We start from the raw sequence: 22,384 nt of genomic DNA on the forward strand, positions 1-22,384 counted from the left end.
TTTCTTCGCTTTTTCCTGTTGGTGATTTTGCCCTGTTCCCTATACATTTCATTGCCTCCATTTGCATCTCAATTCCTTTCCTCTCCCCTTCCGTTACCCACCTTCCCTTTCTCGGCTATTGGGTTGTGCCTTACTCATAGCGCCAACTCTTGCCGGCCGAGGCCCTTCCCCTTTTCATATTACCTTCGCATACTCTCGCATTCGTTCGGTCTCACGGTGCACACGGTGTTGGCCTTCTAGGTCTACATCAGGGCGATTGACTGTGCGCGATCCTCAGCGCTCCCGTCTTCCGTACATCAGCTTCACTCCCGGCGAAGCGCGTGATTGAACGGAACTTTCAACCATTCTGGTCAAGGCGCCAAGGCTTTTTCAATTGACAATCTCGACCCGAATCACGATTGTCATTGAGAGTGGCCTCGAAAAGAAAAGGTCGCGCTTGCGGGAACCGTTGGGCCTTGGTACGCGCGTAGACCTACATCGTTGTTCCGTGAGTGGTACGGACTTGGATTGCATCATCGTGTCGCAGGTTTTATGGGGCCCGAAGCTACAACATCACGACACCCGGTTACTTTGCGCTTCGTCTAGTGTCTCACCTTCACTATGGCTCACACCCAGCCATCGCCCACGGGCGGCGTCACACCTCACCATGGCCATCTTGCTGCTCATCCGCAGGTTAATGGCCACATGCCTTTGCAATCGCAGGGCCAGAAGGGTCCTCCCATGAGCACTGCTCAAAAGATTGCCGCGCTGAACGAGCAGGTGTGGCTTCAAATTGGTACGTTAAGACATTGCGCATGCTTTCCCATAGCCCTTTTTAAGTCCTCACGCGACACGTACACTGACCGCTTTTCTTAGGTGGTCTAACTGAACTGATGGGAGACCTTGACGGTGCTATGAATGCATACGAACAGGCTTTGAGGCATAATCAATGGTCTATTCCTGCAATGAACGCGATATCCTGCATCCTGCGGACCAAGGAACAGTTTCCGAAGGCGATTGAGTATTTGCAGAATATTCTGAAGCTGGACCCCACGAGCGGCGAAACATGGGGCAGTTTGGGTATGTGTTCACTAACAACATACCTGCAATGAGCAGTTGACTGACTAGCAGCTCAGGTCATTGTCATCTCATGATGGATAATTTGCAAGAGGCATATACGTCTTACCAGCAAGCGCTCTACCATCTGCGTGATCCTAAGGTATGTTAGGCTGATTCTCTATATAAAATAATATCAGCCTAACTCATGGTCGTTTTAATAGGAACCCAAATTGTGGTACGGTATCGGTATCCTTTACGATCGTTATGGTTCCCTCGATCACGCCGAAGAAGCCTTCTCCCAGGTCATGAGAATGGCGCCTGATTTCGAGAAAGCCAACGAGATCTACTTCAGATTGGGAATAATTTACAAGCAGCAGCAGAAGTTTAATCAGAGTCTGGAGGTCAGTATCTATGCGTCAGAGTCAAAATTGGGTCATTTTCCTGATTCTTTAATTCCAGTGCTTCAAATATATTGTCACCGACCCCCCACGTCCTCTCACGGAGGAAGATATCTGGTTTCAGATTGGCCATGTCCACGAGCAGCAAAAAGACGTGAGCTCCCTAACCCATCATGTTTGAAGATAGGCTCGAGCTAACCCTGACAGTTTGATTCGGCGCAACAAGCCTACAGACGGGTTCTTGAGCGTGATCCGAATCACGCAAAGGTCTTGCAACAGCTTGGGTGGCTGTATCACCAACAGAGCAACAGCTACACCAGCCAGGAAAAGGCAATCGAGTACCTTGAGAAATCGGTTAGCGCAGGTAGGTTTCTAAGCATGGTTTGAAAAGAAAAATGCGACGAGTCTAACGGTCTGTGCTTCTCATAGACAACACGGATGCGCAGAGTTGGTACCTGCTTGGCCGATGCTACATGTCCCAAGCCAAGTATCCCAAGGCGTACGAGGCCTACCAACAAGCCGTCTATCGGGACGGTCGGAACCCAACTTTCTGGTGTTCTATTGGTGTGCTTTATTACCAAATCAATCAGTACCGCGATGCATTGGATGCCTACTCGCGTGCGATTCGCCTAAATCCTTACATATCGGAAGTTTGGTATGACTTGGGAACTCTAGTAAGCTCACGGATACCCGAGAAGACACCAATGGAAGAGACTAACTTTCTACCCAGTACGAGTCCTGCAACAACCAAATTACGGATGCGCTCGACGCGTATGGTCGTGCTGCCGATCTGGACCCGAGCAACGTCCACATAAAAGCACGCCTGCAGCTCCTTCAGAGTCAGTTGTCAGGCACCAACCAGAGCAATGCGCCGGCTCCTCAACCTCAGGATGTCCACCCGCAGGCCTACCAGACTGGTGTTGGAGGACCTCCCGCTCCTCAGTGGGGTGCACCGGCACCGACTGGTGGTCCTCCTCCCCAGCCTCCTGCTCCACCAAGGCAGATTGCTGATTGGAACCGTGGCATCAACGAACTTCAATCTCAGGCTCACGCTCAAGCCCAGGCGGCAAATGGATTTGACCACAGGGATGCGGTTCGAGCCCCCGCAGCTATTCAGCAACCCAGCCCACGCCAGGAGCCAGGAAGGGGCTTCCCCGACGCTGTCCGTCCTCAGCCTACCGCAGCTCGTTCCCCGAAGACTGCACTGGCCGGCCAGGGCGTGTACGCGCCTGCACATGCACTTCCTCAGATTGCAAACCCACCTGCCCCGTCTCACGAGCGTGCCCCTAGTGGTGCTAGTGGTTTGCCTTCGGCAACTCGAGGACCGTTACCTCCTGCCCCCGCAGGGCCCCCTTTTGCTCCCGGTGCGCCTAATGGTGCTCCTACTTCTGGCGGCCCTCTACCCCCTTATCATCGCCCATTCACCCCTCCGGCTGAGATCAGGCCTATCCGTGATGAGCGACCCTCGTCTCCTGGTTCCACTTACCCACACCAGCAGTATCATCACGGTCCTAGTGTGCCACCTGTGCAGGGCGCTGGCAGCACTGGAATTGCGGGCGGTGCACCCGCGCCTCCATCCGCCATCACTGCCGCTGAGGCCGCTGCTCGCGAACGTGAAGATCGTCCCGCATCTGCAATGAAGCGTGCTCGCGAGTGGGAATCCGAGTCCGCACCCGTTAAGAAGATTGCGAATGAAGAAAGCCGTGCTCGCCTCGATGAACAGCTTCCTCGTCGTGTCAGTCCTCCAAACCGCATGCCTTCCCCCGGCGAGATGCAGCGTCGTAGCTCGTCTGAAGTTCGACGCGAAGACCAACGTCGTATCAACGAAAGTTACCATCCTTCTGAGGCGGCTCATCACCCTCCGACGCTGCCATCCATCCAGCACATGCCGCCACACGCCTCTGGCTCTGGGCTTCCTCCAATGGCTGAAGGGTCTGCTCCGGCAGCCAACGGACCACAGCCTGGACCTTCTGCTCCTGTGCAGGTTAAGGAGGAGCCGGCCCGCGGCGAGCAACCCCCCGCTCATGAACCAGCTGCGCGGAAGATGGACGTGGACGAGAACTATGATGACGATGGCGATGATGATAAAAGAGCCAACACTGCTGTAAAGGGCAGCCCTCCTGCCAGCGGATCGAGCAATACCAACAATGCCACCAATGGCAGCCAGACTTCACAGTCGAAACCGGAGTCAACAGCCTAGGGACGCCACATCCACATGAGTTTCCTGCTGTCTCCATTGATGAATGTACCATGTTGCCTATGGGCTGAGCCTGAATCAAAAAAGCTCACACGAAGTTATCATTATGAGACTTCTTGTTGCCTTCGCTTACTTCTTCCCTGATTTTCTTTTCTTCTCTTTCCATTATCTATATATTTGATCTCTTCCCCCGTTCCTTGATTTCCCTCTACTTTTGGGCCTACCATTTCCTGGTGGTGTTCACCTTTCTCTGCTACCTTAGCCACTTGGTCTGTATTGTATGACTCCGAACGGCACATTAGGAAGGCTATGCACGTTTCCCACTTTGTGCTATTGTATCTATTCTATTTTTCTAAATTTTTCTGTTTTCTTACATTTGTATGCCCTGCGACAACCCATCCGTTCTCATCTCCTGTCTTAGTCTTTGAACTCTTGATGATTGAAGGTAGCAACAACAAAAAATGGCAAACTAGGTAAAGTACTTTATGAGCTAGTGGTTTTCATTTTCATGCGTAGTAAGGCGGTAAGATTTGGTGGTGGGTGCTACCGAACCTTCTGCACGACCCTTAGCCCGTGTCTGGAGCGGCCGGGGCCGATTCTCCATGTGCAACGGGAGAGGTACTAAGTAGTGCTAAGTAACTGTAGTCGTTCTGTTGGACTGATAGGGCTTTCACTGGTTACGTACAATGTTATGGGGTCAGGAGGAACCGCCGAAGTTACTGATAATGGTATGGTGGCCGAACATCAATTGTGCCTCAGGCACACATGGGAGTCGCTTACCGTCGCGGTAGTACCTAACCGGAACAGGATTAGCGCCGGCATCGCTTAGGTCAGCCCACACTCGTTAAGCGTGCAAAATATGACTTTGCGGCCGATTCAGAGATAGACACTGTCACTCACCACTTCGACGACTAACGACAACAGGGTCAAGATGTGAGTTACCACGCTGGCGCAATGCCATCATGACCTCAAAAGAATCAAATCGCTGATTTTTATTCTCTGTAACAGGAGTCACCGGAAGTACGAAGCGCCTCGGCACGGTTCGTCAATCTTTGCTCAGTTTTCGGGCGACTTCGAATTTTGAGGTCGTGGGTGTATTTTGTGTGCGTCCTACTGACACAACTCTTCACAGGCTCCCTTGCCTACCTGCCCCGCAAGCGCGCTGCCAGACACCGTGGAAAGGTCAAGAGGTTAGTTTTGGATGAAAATTTCCATGTTCAAATGCGATATTGGAAGGCAGGATACTGAGACCCACGACAGCTTCCCCAAGGATGACCCCAAGAAGCCCGTCCACCTGACGGCCTCCATGGGTTACAAGGCCGGTATGACCACTGTTGTCCGTGACCTTGACAGACCCGGTGCCAAGATGCACAAGAAGGAGGTTGTCGAGGCTGTCACCGTCATCGAGACCCCTCCCGTATGTTACACCTATCAATTATTTGACCCCAGTGGGTGCGGAAGTGCAGCGTACTCACAAATCTTATCTAGCTTGTCGCTATCGGTGTCGTCGGTTACATTGAGACTCCCCGTGGCCTCCGCTCTCTCACCACCGTCTGGGCTGAGCACTTGAGCGACGAGGTCAAGCGCCGCTTCTACAAGAACTGGTACAAGAGCAAGAAGAAGGCCTTCACCAAGTACGCCAAGCAGCACGCTGAGGAGAGCGGTGCCTCCATCACCCGCGAGCTTGAGCGCATCAAGAAGTACTGCACTGTTGTCCGTGTGCTCGCCCACACCCAGATCCGCAAGACCCCTCTCAAGCAGAAGAAGGCCCACCTTATGGAGATCCAGGTCAACGGTGGCTCCGTTGCCGACAAGGTTGACTTCGCCCGCAACCTCTTCGAGAAGACCATTGAGATCGACTCTGTCTTCGAGAAGGACGAGGTGATCGACGTTATTGCTGTCACCAAGGGTCACGGTTTCCAGGGTGTCACCAGCCGTTGGGGTACCAAGAAGCTTCCCCGTAAGACTCACAAGGGTCTGCGTAAGGTCGCCTGTATCGGTGCCTGGCACCCTAACCACGTCCAGTGGACTGTTGCCCGTGCTGGTCAGATGGGTTACCACCACCGTACCTCCTGCAACCACAAGGTCTACCGTATCGGTAAGGGCACCGACGAGGGTAACGCCTCCACCGACTTCGATATCTCCAAGAAGCAGATCACTCCGTAAGTAACCCCCGTGGCATGACCTCTGTGTGGGTTGACATGCAGTGACTAACTATTACGCAGTATGGGTGGCTTCGTCCGCTATGGTGAGGTTAAGAACGACTTCGTCATGCTCAAGGGTTCCGTCCCTGGTGTCAAGAAGCGTGTCATGACCCTGCGCAAGACCCTCTACCCCCAGACCAGCCGCAAGGCCACCGAGAAGATCGAGCTCAAGTGGGTCGATACCTCTTCCGAGTTCGGCCACGGTGCCTTCCAGACCCCCGAGGAGAAGCGCGCTTTCTTGGGTACCCTCAAGAAGGACCTTGTTACTTCCGCTTAAGGTGTTTATGGATATGATACGGTGTAGTGCAAATTATTTATTTTTTCAATAAAAAAGCGAATACCTTCCAAGTCTAGGGTGCGACTGGAGATCGTCATTTTCTTTCTATTAGGTTTACGTAGCTGCAAGGCAAATTTCATGACATTCAAGAGACCGCGCTTGACGAGCAGAAAAATTCTCCTGTAAGAATGTCCATGTCTGGAAATCTGCGCTGTACTGTAGTACCGAATTGCAATTGGTGCGGTGGGAAAACCTTGGCGCTTCTCCGGCGCAGTCCAGAAGAAATACCTTTAAAATTTGGAAGACATGACTTTCATGCCCTCTCTTTGCTCCTCTCTGTTCTACGATAGTGCTCAGCTCCCTCGAACTCCAGAGGCCGTGCTTGATTCTATAATCCCTGACTGTCCACAGCCCGAACCCTTTCTTCCGTGGCAAAACTCCCACACAACTCTCAGCATCCAATCCCGATGCCGCTCAGCCGCCGAGGGCATTGCGTCATTGATCGCATCTGGTGTTGGGCTTCAATCTCATCGCCAGAAGTCCGCAAACTCCCCCTCCTCTCTTCATTCATCCAACTTCCACTCAAGAACTATCCCTCTTCCTCCCGTCAAATCCACCATCTTCATAGGACACTCTTCGTGAGCCGTCACCGAACACGCGACAACATCACTGTTTCACCACGTACCCCTCTCCAACCCACCATCTCGCGCACAATGTCCGACGACGCCTACATGAACTTCCTGAACAAAGCCAACGCAGACCTGGACACCGGGCGAGTTCAACAAACACGGGACTCCCCCGTCGTTCGTACCGAAACAGTCGAAACGGGCGTCCGCATCCCAACACCTCTGACTTCAGTCGACGCCTACTACATCTCTGAAACCGATGAACCGTTCGAACCTGTCGCACTGCGATGGGAGGGCGCATCTAGAGGAATTTTCCCTGATCCTTGTACGTGACTCTTGTAAGCCCTAGTTTTCACAACCTCAAAGAGGCAGTTCACCGAAAACAATCAACCTCAAGTGGTCCATGCTAACTACATCTACCAAAGCGCATCTATCCAGTTTGATCTCGCCGAATGCGGATCTCTCATCATCGATTACTACTATGTCGCCATCTTCATTTGATCCGAAGAATCAGTACCCGTCTGCGCTGCGCGCGGTTCGCGCCGCCGTGGCGGAGTCGTCAGGGGGAGATGAATCGGCGGTGGACGTGAAAGTCTATCAGGTTGAGGTTGGGTCATCGCGGATTGAGTATTATATTCTTGCGGTGGATGTTGAGAAGTCGTTGATTGTGGGGCTGAGGACGAAGGCTGTTGAGACTTAGTAGTGCTTTGTGGGTGAGCCAGACTATCTAAGAGTGGATCGTGGAAGTGTTCTCTTTCCGCTCTTTTTACTTTATTTATCTTCGTGGGTGTATATATGGAAGAGAGAGGATTATAATTGTCCGTGTGAATGAAGTTGTATACTTATACATTTAAGTTCTTGTCATCCTGTTTTCTTTTCTTCCTGTGCTTTTTTCCTGGTGGACGGTCTAGGGTAAATCCCGGCAGAAAGAAAGAAGCATATAAAGGTTTCCCATGATAATCCAGAAACATTGTATAGAACAACCAGGCTTTAAAAGTAGATAACTTCTCAAACCAATTGGCGTTGGTCACATAGGACTACATGCAAATAAACTCAACACAGGTATAACAACCAAGATCTGTTGGTTACTACTTGACTAGAACTTAGCATGGAGATACGCCGTACTACTTACCATAAACAGATACCCATACATGCATTATCAATTAAGTCCAAATCAAAATCCAAAAAAAAAGAAGAAGAAAGAAAGAAAGACACATTCTAGTCGACCAGTAGGAGTAGACGGAACAACATACAAGGACCCCCAAGATACATTAAATAGGCCCACCTCAGCAAGGGCCCGAGAGCTACATTCATTTATTAGTACCTACTAGGAGTTACTACCAGGAACCCATGGCTCAAAGACCCACCGCGCAACACACAACACAATTATTTATTTCAATCTGATTCATGTAATTCGAAATGTCCAGAGAACTACCCAAGAGTAGAATACCCACTAACACTTGTCAAGATAGCCTCGTGGTCCGAACAGGGTCCCCATTTGTCTCAGAGCGCGATATCTGTAGCACCTAGACAGGAAAGAAGGACCAAAAAAAAGGGCAAAGAAAGGATACTCCCCCACCGCGACAGGAAACAAATTACAGTTGCAAAAAGTGTAATAGATCTTATGTATGTATGTATGTATGTTGCATTAATGGTTCAGAGTTCTTTTCTTGGAAGATATAAATAATCTATGTATGTGGTTAAGTTGACCATCATGTGACTGTTGGATGTCTGTTTATTTGGGGTCGATGCAGGTTGGGTGACATGCATGTCACCCAGAGGGAACTGGGGTTTGGAGGGTCATGGAGAAACAAACCCCCGTGAAAGGGGTCCCAGTGGGTGGGTGTGGGTAGATGTATGTACGTATGTATGTACTCTAGGGTGTAGATTTGGAGGGGTTGGGTTTGTGTGGTGGTTTCTACTGATTCATGCGTTTTTGGTGGAGGGAATACGGAGTACTGGTTTATTGATTTATTTTAGGCATCCATTCTAATTGTGCTTATGTTTGTGTGATTGTGTGTGTGTGTAGCATAAAGAGGGAGAAATTATAGGCAGAAAGATAAAATAAAAGGAAAGAAAAAAAAAAAAAAGAGTAAGAAGAGGGAAAAATAGTAAGAAAAGATTATGAGCAAGGGGCGGTTCCCCGTCCCTGTTGTTGGTGCAGGCGGAGGGCAGGAAAAGCTGGAGAGAGAAAACCCCATCCGATTATCTATTTTATGGATTTTATTTAATTTTTGATTTTTTTTTTTATATCACATGGAATACAATTCCACTGTACGGAATACAATTTGCACAATCAACAACGCAAACTGTCTCAGGTGAGAAAGGAAAATCAGTACGAAACCGAGTACGCGTCCCACTTGGAGGGAAAAGGCTACTGGTATTATTTTTGTTCGGGCGATTGTTATCATGGCGCATGGGACCATCGAACTGGGGCATGTCTCGGGATGGATGGGTTTAACACGCGTCCCTGGCAGACTAAGTATATTAGGGTTGTCCTGGTAAATTACCAGGGTAAACGGCGAGCCCCGCTAAGGTATTGCTTTGGTACGGCTAACGACGTGACCTTGAAGCACGGTGGTGGTGAAGGGGAGCAGCAGTTCTTAAATACATACATATCTATATTCTGGACCAAGAGGCCAAGCATTGTTGATCTCTGATCATTACTCGAAAGGATTTGAGCTGCCCGAATGGTGTGGACGGTGATTGGGTCGGATGTGGATGGGTGTTGTTCCTCATTGCATGCATCTCAGGCAGTTGCCGACACCGAGATGTTTATCCTCAGGAAGGATTGGGAGCTATGACATCAATCTTCGGTGGCTGATAGAGGGGTTGTAGCTTTATTTGGAGCTCACAGGTGATTCGGTAGATGTATCAACTGTCATCTATGTACAGAGGAGATGATGTGGCTAACATCGAACGCATCTCGGGTGATCTGCTGATGATCTTAGTCTCAACTGACAGGATGAAAGATCACTGCTGTACTTTACAAGTAGTGACCACCAGTCCAGTGTCAGTCAATGGTAGTATTCCAAGGAAAGCAATAAATGTACCAATGGGTATCTCTTGGTCTTCATACTTCCCGCCATGTTTTGCGAGTTTCAGCGGGGTGATAGAAGTTCACCAGGAATGACGGAAGGTTGCTATGAGCTCTGTCTGATGGAATGAGGGGAAGAGTAAACAATAGGTTTCAGGATTCCCAGGCTAAGACAATTAGCTATGGAGTATGCTATACGTTCGCTTTGGCTATTAAGCCTCATTGCCTTCTTCTTCTTTCTGGCCTGGGACGCTGTTTGTTGCGATGACGACAGGGTCGTGCTTTGTCACTGGAGTAGATCTGATCTATCCAGAGCCTTTTAAGGTTAACGGCTAGGACGCGTGTTCAGGAATGATATATATATATATAGGAGCATCCATGTGAGGCACTCCTCGGAGATAATATTGTTCGCCTTGTTTTTCCTTTTGCTTCTTTTTTTTTTTTTTTTTTTTTTTTTCAAAAGATTAGCGATCGTCTCAGAGCGAAAAAGGAAATAAGTTCTAGGGTTAAGTTCTTCTGGAAGGGGTCTTGGCGTGTCAATCATTGAACCCGAGGGTTTGATGCAATGGAGATGTCTTGAGACAGTCGTGATATGCCTATTCATATAAGGCGCACTTCGTGATGAGTAGATAGTGGGAGTGTGTACTGTATCAATGGAACATCTACCCATATCACCGTAGTAGTGCTCTGTAGTACGGCGTAGTCAGTTGAAGGCCGTCTTTCGCCCGGGACGATTACCATACAATACCGAATCCACCAGGTTGATGAACCCTGCACTAAAGACTTCAATATGGCGCTAGACGGTCAAATAACGCTTAGTTGCCGAGTCTTAGGGTTTGCCGGTCCACTTGACAACGATCTCGAGATTCCATGGAACAGGCTACCATTTCTCTTGGACTGTAGCAACGAAATTCTTCCTGAGCATTCCTGAAACTCACTGGGTGGGGTGGATGCTTCGGTTTGGGGCAGCTATGAAATATCCCGGTGAACCACCCAAGGGGTTCGATAACGGGAAGGAAAAACAAAGGATGGAACTGGAATTCTTCCCCTGAAGGGTCAAAGTCTAGACCGCTGAGGAAACAAACATACTCGCCGAGCAGTACCTGCAGGGCCGAGTTTTCTCTCGTCACCTTCGAACCAACGTTAGCCAAAAGACCTGCAGACGCCACCGGGCCACCTTCTTTACTCATTTCCCTAGGGTATGAATCGCCCCAAAAAAAAAGGGCGATGATCTCCACTTGCAGGGGTCTTAGTGGCCAATGATCCCCGGAGGGGACCTATTTTAAAGCATTCTTGTGGTCTTGTATCTTTCTGATAACAACAGGACCGTCGGTGGTACCTTTCATGCCGATTCCTACTATCTTTGGATGGTTTCATGATGGTCCAGTATTATTCTTGGGATTCTCATTTGTCCTTTTCATGCTACGACACTGCCTGTATTATTATTCTAGATTATTATTATTATTGGTACACTGTTTACGGAGTAGGTATAAACTTGGAGAAGGAAAGTAAATTTTTTATTTTTTTTTTTGAAAAAATAAAAATAAAAAAAAAATTGAATAAAAAGCTTTGCCATGCTATGTAGGAAGAAGCCAAACAGGGATTGGCATTGACAAACTGAACGCTCTCCACTCCCCTGTCCTTACTGTCCTTCTGGGTAGTTTAGGTCTTTGTGGCATCCTGACCTTCATTCCAATTGCGCCCACTGGTGCCTTTTCTTTGTTTCTCTCTTCCTTTCTTCTTCTTCCTCTCCCCTCCCCTCCTCTCCGGCTAAACGTCAATCTACCCCCTCGCCGTCGATTATCACCGCCCATTCATCTCAACATATGCACGCCCTCTAATCCTTTCTGCTTGTTTTGGTCCTGATACACTGATACCGTCTGTGCTCGTGTACGTTCGCCAACCCTCCAGAGACAAATGCGCATCGGGATTCAGTGTCCCGTCCACTCGTTCGTAGTCTTATTTACCTCTTGATACCCATAGCGCATAATTCGTCGCTCATTTTCGCTTTTGTCACGGAGCCAGTCATTACCAAGAGCCGGGGTGGATTAATATCTAATTAACACAGCTACAGTCTGCTGGTACATCATCTGGATGGAATCCCGGATGGTAGCTTTTTGATCGGTTGTGCACCAAGGGCTTAGGGATATACCTGTCCACCAGCGCGCATTATCGATACCATTTGCGACGCGACCAGGGTTCAAAAAAGAAGCACTCTCAAGGCTATTGAAGGGTGAATTAGGGCTCGCTCTTCCATCAACAAACCCCCAAATTCGTGTGGGGATCAACAGCGGTTACGGATCACCCACAGCAACAATCAATACAAACGTATTGCAAGATGTCGGACAACCCAATGAGCCAATCGGCGCGAGAAACTCCTCATATTCGACTCAATTCCGGCCAGCATGATCCATTTAGTGATCCAGAGGAGACTTGCCCACCGGTCCCTAGTCATGTGGGCATTGGACGGGCCTTGACACCTGACATGTCGAATTCAACGTCGACGGGGACATTTATGACCATGCAGACTGGGATGGGATCACCGACCCCACAGGACTCAACAGATTTCCTGTTACCGCCGCGACCACAGAGGCACCGGGAACAGTATGACGGGTTTCAATCTCCGGATTTGTCTGCGCAATCGTCAAGACGGACAAGTTGGAGCTCGGAAGGTGGGAGTGAGAGCAGAGGCTACTTCTACCCCCGCTATGAGGACATGAGATCTCCTTCTCACGGAGAGGGTGATGGGGAAGATGTGAATACACAAACAGTTACGGAGAAGTTCAACATCATGCCGTCAGAAGGTCTACTTTTATTCCCAGAGGATGTGGAGAAGGACGATTATTTGCACAACCCGGATCCAAACGACAAAGAACGAGATTGTGACATTTGGAACCGACGAGGGATAGTTAACGGTGGAGGTTTAGTCTTGTTGACCCTGGGTCTCCTGATGCTGTTCATTGGGTACCCTGTTCTGTATGATCTATACCCCTCTTTGGACAGATACTGGCATGGAAACTAATCTTCTGTAGTACTGCTGTTCGAGGGCTGCAAAAACCATCAGGCTCTGTCTGTGAAGCTGGGGACACATTATGTCTTGATGTGGGAGAGAGAGGCATACTTACAAATTTGCGGACCGGGTTGATAGACCCGGACACTCCGGCCTCAGCAATGACGAAGAAGTCGGCTGATGGCAAGGAATGGAAGCTGGTGGTGAGCTCAGATACTTTGACGAGCCTTCTGAATCTGTCACTGATCATCATAGTTCTCGGACGAGTTCAATACGCCGGGCCGGACGTTTTATGACGGTGACGATGCCTTTCTTCAGGCGGTTGATATCTGGTACGGTGTGACGCAGGATCTCGAGGTTTGTTCTTGTTGACAGTTTCCTACGATTTGTCTGCAGCTGACACCCTGCAGTGGTACGACCCTGATGCAGTTACTACGAAAGATGGTGTATTGGAGCTTCGGTTCGATGCATTCCCGAATCATGAAATGAAGTATAGATCTGGCATGGTTCAGAGTTGGAATAAGTTGTGTTTCACTGGCGGTCGTTTGGAAGCAAGCATATCCCTGCCAGGAAACGGTGAAGTCTCCGGTTTCTGGCCTGGTTTCTGGGCAATGGGCAACCTAGGGCGCCCGGGCTATGCCGCCACCACGGAAGGGATGTGGCCGTACAGCTACTATGATGGGTGCGATGCTGGTATCACGCCGAATCAAAGTTCTACAGATGGTCTAAGTTGGTTACCTGGAATGCGTCTACCTGCATGCGCCTGCAGCAATGCAGAACATCCTACCCCTGGTAAATCACGGAGCGCGCCGGAAATCGATGTGATTGAAGCTAGCGTTGCTGCTCTAAACGGTGATGCGGCGACGATGGTAGGGTCGGTTTCTCAAAGTCTGCAGATGGCCCCGTTCGATATTTGGTATATGCCTGATTACGGTGCGTACTCATAATATATGGATTGCGGTAGTTAGCCCTTGCTAACGGTATAGCAGAATACGCAGCTGTATACGATCCCAAGATCACAGAGATTAACACCTATCGTGGCGGGCCCTATCAACAGGCCATGTCTGGGCTCAGCAACCTCAATAATGACTGGTATAACGGAACACAGTACCAGGTCTACGCCTTCGACTACACACCCGGCGCCCGTGGCAATATCACCTGGTATGTCGGTGAGGATAAGACATGGACTCTCGACGGTAGAGCCCTCGGGCCCAACGGCAACATTGGCCAGCGGATAATTCCTATGGAACCGATGTCTATTATCATGAACTTGGGTATGGCATACAGTTTTGCTCCGATTGATGATAACATCAGGAAATTTTTGCCTGGGTACATGCGTTTCGATTACCTCCGGGTCTACCAGGATCCAGACAACATCAGCCTTACCTGTGACCCACCGGGCTATGAAACAACGGAGTATATCGCAAAACACCCCAAGGCGTACGAAAACGTCAACAAAACTACATGGTAGGCCTACCATATTCTAGAACGTATTGACTGATAAATTTACTGACGAGTGGCAAGGTCTGATGCTGGATATGACTGGCCCAAAAACTCATTCATGCATGAATGCTGAGTCGTGCCGTTTCCCCCTACCAGCAATTGAATCCCTTCAGCTCCCGAGACTTCTGCCCGAAACATCTTCAAAACCTTTTGGGTACATAGCTGGCCTCTTTTGTACCAACCTTGTATCACCACTGTCTCGATGGTGAATTCTACCACGTTCACTTATATCCCACCTTGCTAAACGGCGTCTTTGGAACCTCACCAGTCGTTTTAGCGGCATTGTGCTTTGGCGTTCGGCGGGCATTATGATTTCCATTCTGCAAAGAGCTGCCCGACCTGGACTTGGTCGCATTCGTGTGCGCGCCCAGCTCGATTTGACGGCCGCATGTCGGGCGTATTTTTTTTTGTCTTCTTCACTCTGCATGCTGGCATTTACATGTGTATTATCGCTGTCATCTTCTGTCTGTATACCTTTCGATATTTCCCTCCTTCCCAACTTTTCCTTGTCTGTTAACAAATCTTGTGGGGGCTCGAGTCATTGCGCTCTTTTTATTCTTATGATAGAACACGTTGTCCGACGATTCATGGACCGTCTTCTTACCGACGAAAACGAGGCTGTGGTATGTACGAAATCTAGGGCGCAGAAAAGCGCTTCGCATTTGAGAAAAATAGTCATGTTGAGGTTCCTCATTCTCGCATTGGTTATGAAAATAGAGGCATAATATGAAATCCAAGCTGGTACAATTTATCTGATTCCATAGTAGATTCCCATGTAAACAAACTATTTCATCGAAATCTGATTGGTCATGACTAAGCTGCTTTGGCGTCACATGGGCAGCACCTTCAGTTCTTAATGTTGGTACTGACTTGAAAGCAACAATCGCCTCAAGCAGCATATTTTAACTGCCCTGCTGGACAAGGGTGGTGTTTCTTTTAATATAGTCCCCCAAGTCTTGCCCAATATACTTCCACTAGTACCATTCCTTGTTTTAGGCGGAGGATCTAATCTACTGCCTTTCTAAGTGTATACCGTGAGTAGACCATTGATAGATTGATTGTCTTGGCTTAAAACTAATTGTGAAGACATAGTCTATATTGCATGACTGAAAATATCTGGACATTACCATCTTGTCCAACCCCCTCTTACAAACATCAAAGTACTTTTGCTAGTGCCGGCTTCCATATTGCGAATTTGCCTATCATTCCCTGTGGAAATTATATCAGCCAGAAGGCTACTTCCATTGATCTAACCATCTACTGGCCATCTACTACCCAATCTTGCACCTCTCAATTTTCCATCGCACTATATCAGTCGTGTTAAAAACTTTCTCTACCCCCAAACAACCAAAATGTTCAATCCCAACGTCCCAGTTCCAGGCCCTCGCAGTCGCGATCCAATCGTGATCGACGACGAAAGCGAAGATGAAGACATGAACGTCGATTACCCCGGACGCCAAACCCATCCACGTGGGATCGATCCCAGTAAGTCCCCATCTCCTTACTTTATCCTTACATAGCATCCATATGATCTCATCATCTGGAGCCTATCACAACTTACCGACCACTCTTGAGTTTCCTCAAAAGCACACAAGCTAATAGCCCTAGGATACGACTCCGATCGCATGCGCGGCCCACTAACAAACCACCACACGACTATCGAACAGGAAAAAAAAGTGCGCAGTCGTCTCCGCGAGGAAAGACATGCTGCGCTTTGTGTCCTGATGGACCGGGAACTCCTCACTATGCAGGCATTGGCTGCCCAAGAGGTGAGTAATTGTATTGGTCTCAATTAATCTATTTGCCTCTTCAATAAAAGCCCCGTCGTCATTGCCTTAACTGAGATCTAATTCCTACTCATCTTACCCCGATTGTCAAATACTATGGTTGTCTAAAATCTAACTATAAAACAGACCCTCCCACAAGCGCGCCGTCGCTTCCTTTCTAAGCTCATCGCCCCTGAGGACCCCGAGGTAGCGGCCTCTATCCGCTCCGACCTCTTCCTCGTCCAGAATCCCTCTTCGTCTTCAAATAATCAACCTCTAGTTGTGCACCGGAGTGTTGTTGATGTTCATGAAACTGACGATGAGGGGTGGCGACGGCCCGCCGATGCCGGTGGATCGTCGTCGGCGTTCTCGTCGCCTGCTTCGTCGTCGAAGAACAAGGGGCGGTTGTCGACGCCCGATAAGACGAGAGGGAAGGGGAAGGCACCGCCTAGTTTTGCTTCTGGGTCGGCGGGTCGCGGACAGCAGTTGCGAGAAAGGGAGAGGAGGAGGAGGTGGAGTGGTGCTGAGAGGGAGGACTATGGGATTTCGTCGCCTTGAGTTCTTTCGATCTTAGTTCCTTGGCGTTCATTACTGTTGTCTTGGGAGGTAATGAGATGCTCATTATGGATTATACATCTACTGTGTGGACTTGCTTATCTGATAGAATGATTGAAATGAATTGAATATTCACAATGGGCTCATGTATACATCCAAAAGACCGTACCATCCGTAAAATATCCTGATCGTCCCATAATCTACTATACAAAAAAGACAGACAAGAGCATAGCTAAGCAAAAAATGAATATAGGGGAAAAAAAGGGAATTAAAGAAAAACCAAAAAGGAGCATTATAGGCTCTACCCTCTATGTAAGTGTAGATCACCAGAGCCACCTTTCCACACTTGCCTCCTGAATGGGTACCCAAGGGTATCAATAGACCCGAACCTTCCTATAAAGTCGGTAGTGGTCGTCAAATGTACTCACATTCAGGCAAGGTTGACCAAGTTTTACTTAAAGCAGAGAATATACGCTTTTGTCTATCCACACATGTGTGACAAAGCAATGAATAGTGAAGGTCATGGTTTCAACCAAAGTGGTCGACTCACAGAGAGCTCCCAATTAGTGAAGCTCGTCTCCAACAATAATCGACCCGCAAGCGGGCCCACAGCAGGAGCATTAACCCTTCCATATAGTGTTCGTAAGCCAGCGGTCGGCTCAGTTTCCTGGCCTTTCAGCGTTAAGCCGGCTCTCAGCATCGCCGACTTGCTTACGCGTAGAAACTTCCCTGCTTTGCATGCGTGCACGCACGGCTCGAATGTTCATCGGCGTCAATCCTTGAGATGGTGGTGGATCCGGTTCTGAATAGAAAGGATGAAGTCTATGGGAAGTAGAGAACCGGACACGACCATCCCTCATGACTGGTAATTGTCATTGCAGAGGCTCCGAGCTCGAGGATAGGCGGTTCAGATGAAGATAAACATCCGTACCATATCTAAACTAAGTCAGATCTAACTGGATAAAAATAGGTCGATAACTGAACGGAAAAAGACTTACCCTTCCATGCTGATTAATTTCAAGTCCCCACCAAAGTACCGAGCGTACAAACGACTGATAGGTAATCCGTACCCGAAGCCGGCCATAGGGGCTTTGAAGTCGCTTTTGTCAAAATCGGGATCCAAATTGGGTGTTTGCTCAACCGTAGTGTACATGTACGTCCAAACCAAGGGGATAGCAGAGCGGGGAATTCCACCACCCTCGTCGGACACCTTGATAGTGATGTCTTCTTTTCCTTCGGCAATGATGACTTTGGTGACTGGGAAAGCTTCCTTGTCTGCACCATGGGTCTCTACCACTGCACGGAGGGAGTTCTTCAGGGTTTCGAAGAGCATATGAGACAAATGGCCTGGGACGTACATGAAGTTCAGGTCATTTTTGCAGACAAGCTGGACTTTCGGAGCTTCAAATAGACCATAGTAATCTTCACACACGAATCGGGCGTTATCAATGGCTTCGAGGGCGACTTCACGGACATTTGTCTTCGTACAGATAATACCAACGTAGTTTGGATGGCGGACGTGCGTTTGTTCAGTCAATGCGATATGTTGGCCAATTAACATACGTATACCTATCCGAGACATGTAAAAACGATCGAGGAAGGACTGGACGGTCGAGTCAATCTGTAACCTTTGGCGCTTGCGCTTCCATTCCAGAATACCCTGAGCCACCGTTGTTACAACGCTGTCGTGCCGCCGTTTAATTTGCTGGAGAGTTTTCGCGAAGCGCTCGTTGTAATCATTCAATTCCGGAGGCCAATTGCCCTGGTCATCGGAAGGTACAAAATATCTTCGAGCCGCGGCGGCAGCGGCCTTTCCATTTCCGTTATGATTCAATGCCGAGGAGGGAGAGGACCGATATTGTCCTTCTTTGATACTAGGGTTCTGAGTGGTTTCCGAGAGGATCTTCGAAGCACCACCGTTGATTTTTCCTGGCCGTAGCAGCCGGGATTTCACTTCCTGGGTAAGAGTCGGCCGAGGCAGGTTGATGATTTCCTTTATTCCATGTTAGATATAAAGAATACTAGGAGGAGTTTGCTTGGGTTCATGGCATTGTGGGCTACAGAATGGAGTGGGTGGTGAGTCATACCTCGAACGATTGCGCGTACCAGTCCTGGACCTTCTTGATAGAGGGCATTTCACTGAGTCCATCAGGGAGTTCCCCCAGGTCCTGGACACGGTGAGCGAGTCGAATTGGGAGCTCCTCGGAGAGGAATTGCGAGGCACGAAACAGAGTTCCTACTTCAAAAACGAGGTCACGCGATCAGTACAAAAGTCCATAAGTCATGGCTATGACATCAACAGATCTCAAGGGACAAAGGATGGACCTACCAGTCGAAGGTCTGTCTCCAAATTGCACCATCTGCCGAAGGGAAACACCAGTGGCGGGGAAGCTGGCATAATGTCTGATGGTCTCCATCAGCCTCTCCGACGGCTTCCACATGGTGTCTGTAGGTAATCAGGCCAGACGGCCCGAGAGAGTCACTTCTATAGTCCCTGAATAGCGTAACAGAGCGAATATCACTGCGTGGTATAGCGTATAGCTGACAATGCTGGGCGCTTGTAGCTGGGAAGATAGGAGGCGTTTAAAGTCGGGATGACTACTACCGAGGTAGACTCCTCCGCTAACGGACGGCGGAGTGCAGATGACTCGGGACCAGTGGAGTAGGAGATGAGGGGGTCGATAACAAGGTGAATAGGGCGAAAGGTGCAAGACTTGATATGTAAAATGAACCAATTTAGCAATGCATGGGGAATGAGCTTCGATCTCCCCAGATATATGCTATAAAAGGTCGATGCAAAGGACCGCAAACGAAGAAAAAGTGGAGGAGCTTGGTGAATGACTCTTGTGGCCGTTGCGGAGACTCTCTTTCCCGGGGAGTCACGTGTGGGGGGGGGGACCATTCCGTGCTTGGCCGAGGAACAACGAATATCGTCCGATCCTCAGGTAATCAATGAACCGTCAAGCATAACCGGTTCACCCTTTAACAATGGATCTGTGTGCTACCAAAAGCAATGAATGATATTCTTTGTTTTCGGGTACTGCAACAAGTAGGCAGGAAACAGAGTGGCGGCACAATGGTGTTTGAAGTGGGATCAACCCCAGATCGGTCTCCGTGATCCTTATCGTCCAACTGGAATTGCCGATGAGAATGTGAAAATTGGTCCGGGTTTTTCCCCTTCGCCCGAAAATCATTCGACTTCTCCTCACGGATGCTCCGATGGGTCTGGATCTCCCACCGGAGACACGAAAAAGAAACATATAATTGAATCCTGTCTAGTTTTAACAAGTCTTCGTTAGGCTGAAGGACGAAGAACTTTTAGGTTTCTCCCACCCGCGGTAGGGTTCATCCGTCCGCGGTTCCCCAGGATCCAATACCAGACCATATCAAGCGCTTGGATTATGCCCAAACCGAACGACAGGTGCCTTGATTGAGTCTCCCATGTTATCTAGTTGCCTGATGTGCTTCAGTAGTCAATGTGCTGTTCTTTAGGATTTACTTTCAAGACCCAGGAAGGGATGATGGTAGTTCCCCAGATTGGGATTGTCCATTCTCTCAGCGTGAAACACAATGTCCTTTCAGCTTATATTTGTTCTTGTTAAGGGTATGACAAGTCAAGGACAATCGAACCTTGACCCTGTTGCATTCAAAGAGCGATTGAATAGCATTGACGGGATCTGTCTTTCGCGGGAGAGTCCGTAGTGAGACCAAGTAGATCGTACTATTGTCAGCGACGGAGGGCTGACTCTTTGTCACTTGCATGTCCCGTGACACAACAGCTGTGAGATTAAACCTAATCTTAAGGGGGGGAGGGGGAGGAGAAAAAGTGACATGAAATAAAACCTGGCCGATCGTGTGCCCTGTTTCCTGTCCTTTTGGTTTCTTGACAGGTACAAAATGGTTCGTTTTTGCATTTTTGTAAAGGTAGCCAAACTTGGTTCTAGAAACCTAACGCCGCCTAAACACTTGGTCTATTGTAGAACGACCTACTAGAATGTAGTATTCTATAGTTATTCTAGTCTATTACGAAGTAGTAGCGTTCGGAAGGCCTTTGATTTTATTTTATTTTATTTTATTCTATTTATGGGTTTTTTTATTATATATATACCTCTTTCCGACTATTTTTAACCATCTGTCTTCGGATGGTATGCCTGGTGTTTTGCACGCTGTAATGGAACTAGAACCCTGCTTCACATAGCTATTTCTGCTCTAACAAAAATATTAGAGAGAATTTGAACTGAGTCATGTTTCTCTTGACACCATAGAATTTTTCTCATACCTCCCACGACGTCACACCTTATCCAAGACGGAGCTTCATGCTCCTCAGCGTGAAATGAACCAGCCTTTAATAAAAGCTATTTCTATAGTTGGAGGTGACAGGGCTCAGTTGAAGGAAGGGTAATGTGTCAGTAGTATATTGGAGGCATGACTCTGTAGGAGACTAGCCTACATTACATGGAATTACGTTGACACCCTTCATTTGAGGAGAGCTCGTACGAAGAACTACGAATATAGTTCGGGTGTAGTAAAAGTAGTAGAAGCTCCGGGAGGTGAGCCCTCCATGGCGATTGCCATGTTGATAGCATAGACCGTAATGTCATCATCAAAGAAATTGAATGGAGACTTGGAGTTCTCTTATTCGTAGCCCTGTTCCCCCCTTTTTGTGAGATATCAACCGACGATAGCATCATAGTGAGCAGATCATATTCCACACCGCTTTCACGATCTAGATGGCTTCCATTCTTCCTTCGATGCGGCAACTTTGACCCAGGGGTTTAGCGAACGATTTTCCCACGCGACAGAGGAGATTGCGCAAAAGCAGCGTCAGAGACTGTAATTCCGACCTGTCAGATCAGTTGTAGCGTTCTTCTCGGAATGGAGCCTTAAAAGGAGAGATATAAGCCGGTTGGCCAATAGGAAGAATCCGCAGTCAAGCACATAGTAACTGTAATTTGAAGCTGTGGAGAACAGCTGGAAACGCAAGCTGCTAAGCCCTAGTTGGCCTTAGTGGGCGCCTGTCAAGAACACGCTCGAGGGCACGATTCTTTGGTGGAGTTTGTCGCACCACGACGATCACCGCCGGCACCCGCTTAGGGCAGCACTGCCCATTTGCCAGAACCGGAACGAGATACTTAGGAAGGTTTGCTGCTGTTATTGCTGTCATTTTATTTTTATTCTATTCTTCTATTTTTTTTTCCCTCTCTCTCTCTCTCATTTTTTTTTTTTTTATCATGTGGTTCGGAAATAGGTGAGTTGTCTGGATTGTACCGGATAAACTTAAAAACAATAAAAGGTTTACGAATCCATTGAGATATAGATCATCATGCCTCTTGCTGTTATCTCAATGGTCCATTAAAATGAAAAGGAATTGGTTGATCTAAAAAGGCGACTTGTACTGTGTACTTCCGAATTGATGTTTTCTTTTTCCTTTCTTTGTATTAGTATCGATGTGTGTCTCGCCTTGTGGATTGTCATCGAAAAACGGTGAATACAATGAATCAATGATGATGCAAACGTTGCTGGCAAACCCCCATTTTTTTAATGGATTTTTGTATTCGTGTCTTTTTCTTCCCTTAGGTATTTTTCTTTTCCACCACTTCCAGCCTGAGCAATTTTTCAATTCTTATTTTTCCTCATTATTGTTTTCTAGAATGAGATTTTAAAATTGAGTTGCGCTTAATTTTCTCGGTTGGAGTGAAGTCACTAATGTAATAATTTAAGGGCCAGCCGATAGTTTGGAAATAATAATACTAAGAGAAAAAAAAAAAAAAAA

At 48.3% G+C, this 22,384-nt stretch overlaps 6 protein-coding genes across 6 annotated transcripts; 5 read left to right on the top strand and 1 right to left on the bottom strand.

Moving 5' to 3' along the window:
* The first annotated feature begins 324 nt into the window (after positions 1-324).
* Positions 325-3,789, top strand: cyc8 (putative transcriptional corepressor Cyc8). Its single transcript, XM_032063261.1, has 8 exons — positions 325-775; positions 856-1,059; positions 1,116-1,198; positions 1,260-1,439; positions 1,498-1,590; positions 1,644-1,800; positions 1,866-2,110; positions 2,167-3,789. Exons 1-8 carry the CDS (start codon positions 601-603, stop codon positions 3,634-3,636), a joined length of 2,607 nt encoding a protein of 868 aa, XP_031907014.1. The 5' UTR covers positions 325-600; the 3' UTR covers positions 3,637-3,789.
* Positions 3,790-4,484: 695 nt separating this feature from the next.
* rpL3 (60S ribosomal protein uL3) lies at positions 4,485-6,265 on the top strand. The gene is made up of 6 exons (XM_032056392.1): positions 4,485-4,566; positions 4,642-4,673; positions 4,766-4,823; positions 4,894-5,050; positions 5,122-5,795; positions 5,859-6,265. Coding segments are annotated over exons 1-6 (1,179 nt in total). The 5' UTR covers positions 4,485-4,564; the 3' UTR covers positions 6,115-6,265.
* Positions 6,266-7,923, top strand: BDV38DRAFT_265827 (uncharacterized protein). The gene is made up of 2 exons (XM_032056393.1): positions 6,266-7,065; positions 7,166-7,923. Exons 1-2 carry the CDS (start codon positions 6,582-6,584, stop codon positions 7,438-7,440), a joined length of 759 nt encoding a protein of 252 aa, XP_031907016.1. The 5' UTR covers positions 6,266-6,581; the 3' UTR covers positions 7,441-7,923.
* Positions 7,924-11,398: 3,475 nt separating this feature from the next.
* BDV38DRAFT_265828 (SKN1/KRE6 family beta-glucan synthesis-associated protein) lies at positions 11,399-15,020 on the top strand. The gene is made up of 6 exons (XM_032056394.1): positions 11,399-12,753; positions 12,810-12,990; positions 13,043-13,144; positions 13,198-13,720; positions 13,777-14,254; positions 14,312-15,020. The coding sequence occupies exons 1-6, from the start codon at positions 12,116-12,118 to the stop codon at positions 14,361-14,363; spliced, it is 1,974 nt and encodes a 657-aa protein (XP_031907017.1). The 5' UTR covers positions 11,399-12,115; the 3' UTR covers positions 14,364-15,020.
* Positions 15,021-15,190: 170 nt separating this feature from the next.
* On the top strand, positions 15,191-16,692 carry BDV38DRAFT_265831 (uncharacterized protein). Its single transcript, XM_032056395.1, has 4 exons — positions 15,191-15,324; positions 15,377-15,775; positions 15,899-16,059; positions 16,204-16,692. Exons 2-4 carry the CDS (start codon positions 15,643-15,645, stop codon positions 16,612-16,614), a joined length of 705 nt encoding a protein of 234 aa, XP_031907018.1. The 5' UTR covers positions 15,191-15,324; positions 15,377-15,642; the 3' UTR covers positions 16,615-16,692.
* A 166-nt stretch (positions 16,693-16,858) lies between these two features.
* Positions 16,859-19,052, bottom strand: BDV38DRAFT_290924 (PDK/BCKDK family protein kinase; the record flags this gene model as incomplete). The annotated part of the gene is made up of 4 exons (XM_032061600.1): positions 16,859-17,547; positions 17,610-18,604; positions 18,699-18,847; positions 18,941-19,052. 4 exons carry the CDS (start codon positions 19,050-19,052, stop codon positions 17,484-17,486), a joined length of 1,320 nt encoding a protein of 439 aa, XP_031907019.1. The 3' UTR covers positions 16,859-17,483.
* Between the last annotated feature and the right edge of the window lie 3,332 nt (positions 19,053-22,384).

This window comes from Aspergillus pseudotamarii (assembly GCF_009193445.1).
Source record: "Aspergillus pseudotamarii strain CBS 117625 unplaced genomic scaffold BDV38scaffold_134, whole genome shotgun sequence".
Lineage (NCBI taxonomy): Eukaryota > Fungi > Ascomycota > Eurotiomycetes > Eurotiales > Aspergillaceae > Aspergillus > Aspergillus pseudotamarii.

Bases quoted from the DNA above. Each gene is read 5' to 3' on its own strand.
- BDV38DRAFT_265828 (XM_032056394.1), top strand. From the start codon at position 12,116: ATGTCGGACAACCCAATGAGCCAATCGGCGCGAGAAACTCCTCATATT. The intron at 12,991-13,042 runs GTGAGCTCAGAT...TGATCATCATAG, and splicing joins GCAAGGAATGGAAGCTGGTG to TTCTCGGACGAGTTCAATAC. The intron at 13,721-13,776 runs GTGCGTACTCAT...ACGGTATAGCAG, and splicing joins TTGGTATATGCCTGATTACG to AATACGCAGCTGTATACGAT.
- rpL3 (XM_032056392.1), top strand. The intron at 4,824-4,893 runs GTTAGTTTTGGA...GACCCACGACAG, and splicing joins CACCGTGGAAAGGTCAAGAG to CTTCCCCAAGGATGACCCCA. The intron at 5,796-5,858 runs GTAAGTAACCCC...ACTATTACGCAG, and splicing joins TCCAAGAAGCAGATCACTCC to TATGGGTGGCTTCGTCCGCT.
- BDV38DRAFT_265827 (XM_032056393.1), top strand. From the start codon at position 6,582: ATGCCGCTCAGCCGCCGAGGGCATTGCGTCATTGATCGCATCTGGTGT. The intron at 7,066-7,165 runs GTACGTGACTCT...CATCTACCAAAG, and splicing joins AGGAATTTTCCCTGATCCTT to CGCATCTATCCAGTTTGATC.
- BDV38DRAFT_265831 (XM_032056395.1), top strand. From the start codon at position 15,643: ATGTTCAATCCCAACGTCCCAGTTCCAGGCCCTCGCAGTCGCGATCCA. The intron at 15,776-15,898 runs GTAAGTCCCCAT...TAATAGCCCTAG, and splicing joins TCCACGTGGGATCGATCCCA to GATACGACTCCGATCGCATG. The intron at 16,060-16,203 runs GTGAGTAATTGT...ACTATAAAACAG, and splicing joins AGGCATTGGCTGCCCAAGAG to ACCCTCCCACAAGCGCGCCG.
- cyc8 (XM_032063261.1), top strand. From the start codon at position 601: ATGGCTCACACCCAGCCATCGCCCACGGGCGGCGTCACACCTCACCAT. The intron at 1,801-1,865 runs GTAGGTTTCTAA...TGCTTCTCATAG, and splicing joins TGAGAAATCGGTTAGCGCAG to ACAACACGGATGCGCAGAGT. The intron at 2,111-2,166 runs GTAAGCTCACGG...CTTTCTACCCAG, and splicing joins GGTATGACTTGGGAACTCTA to TACGAGTCCTGCAACAACCA.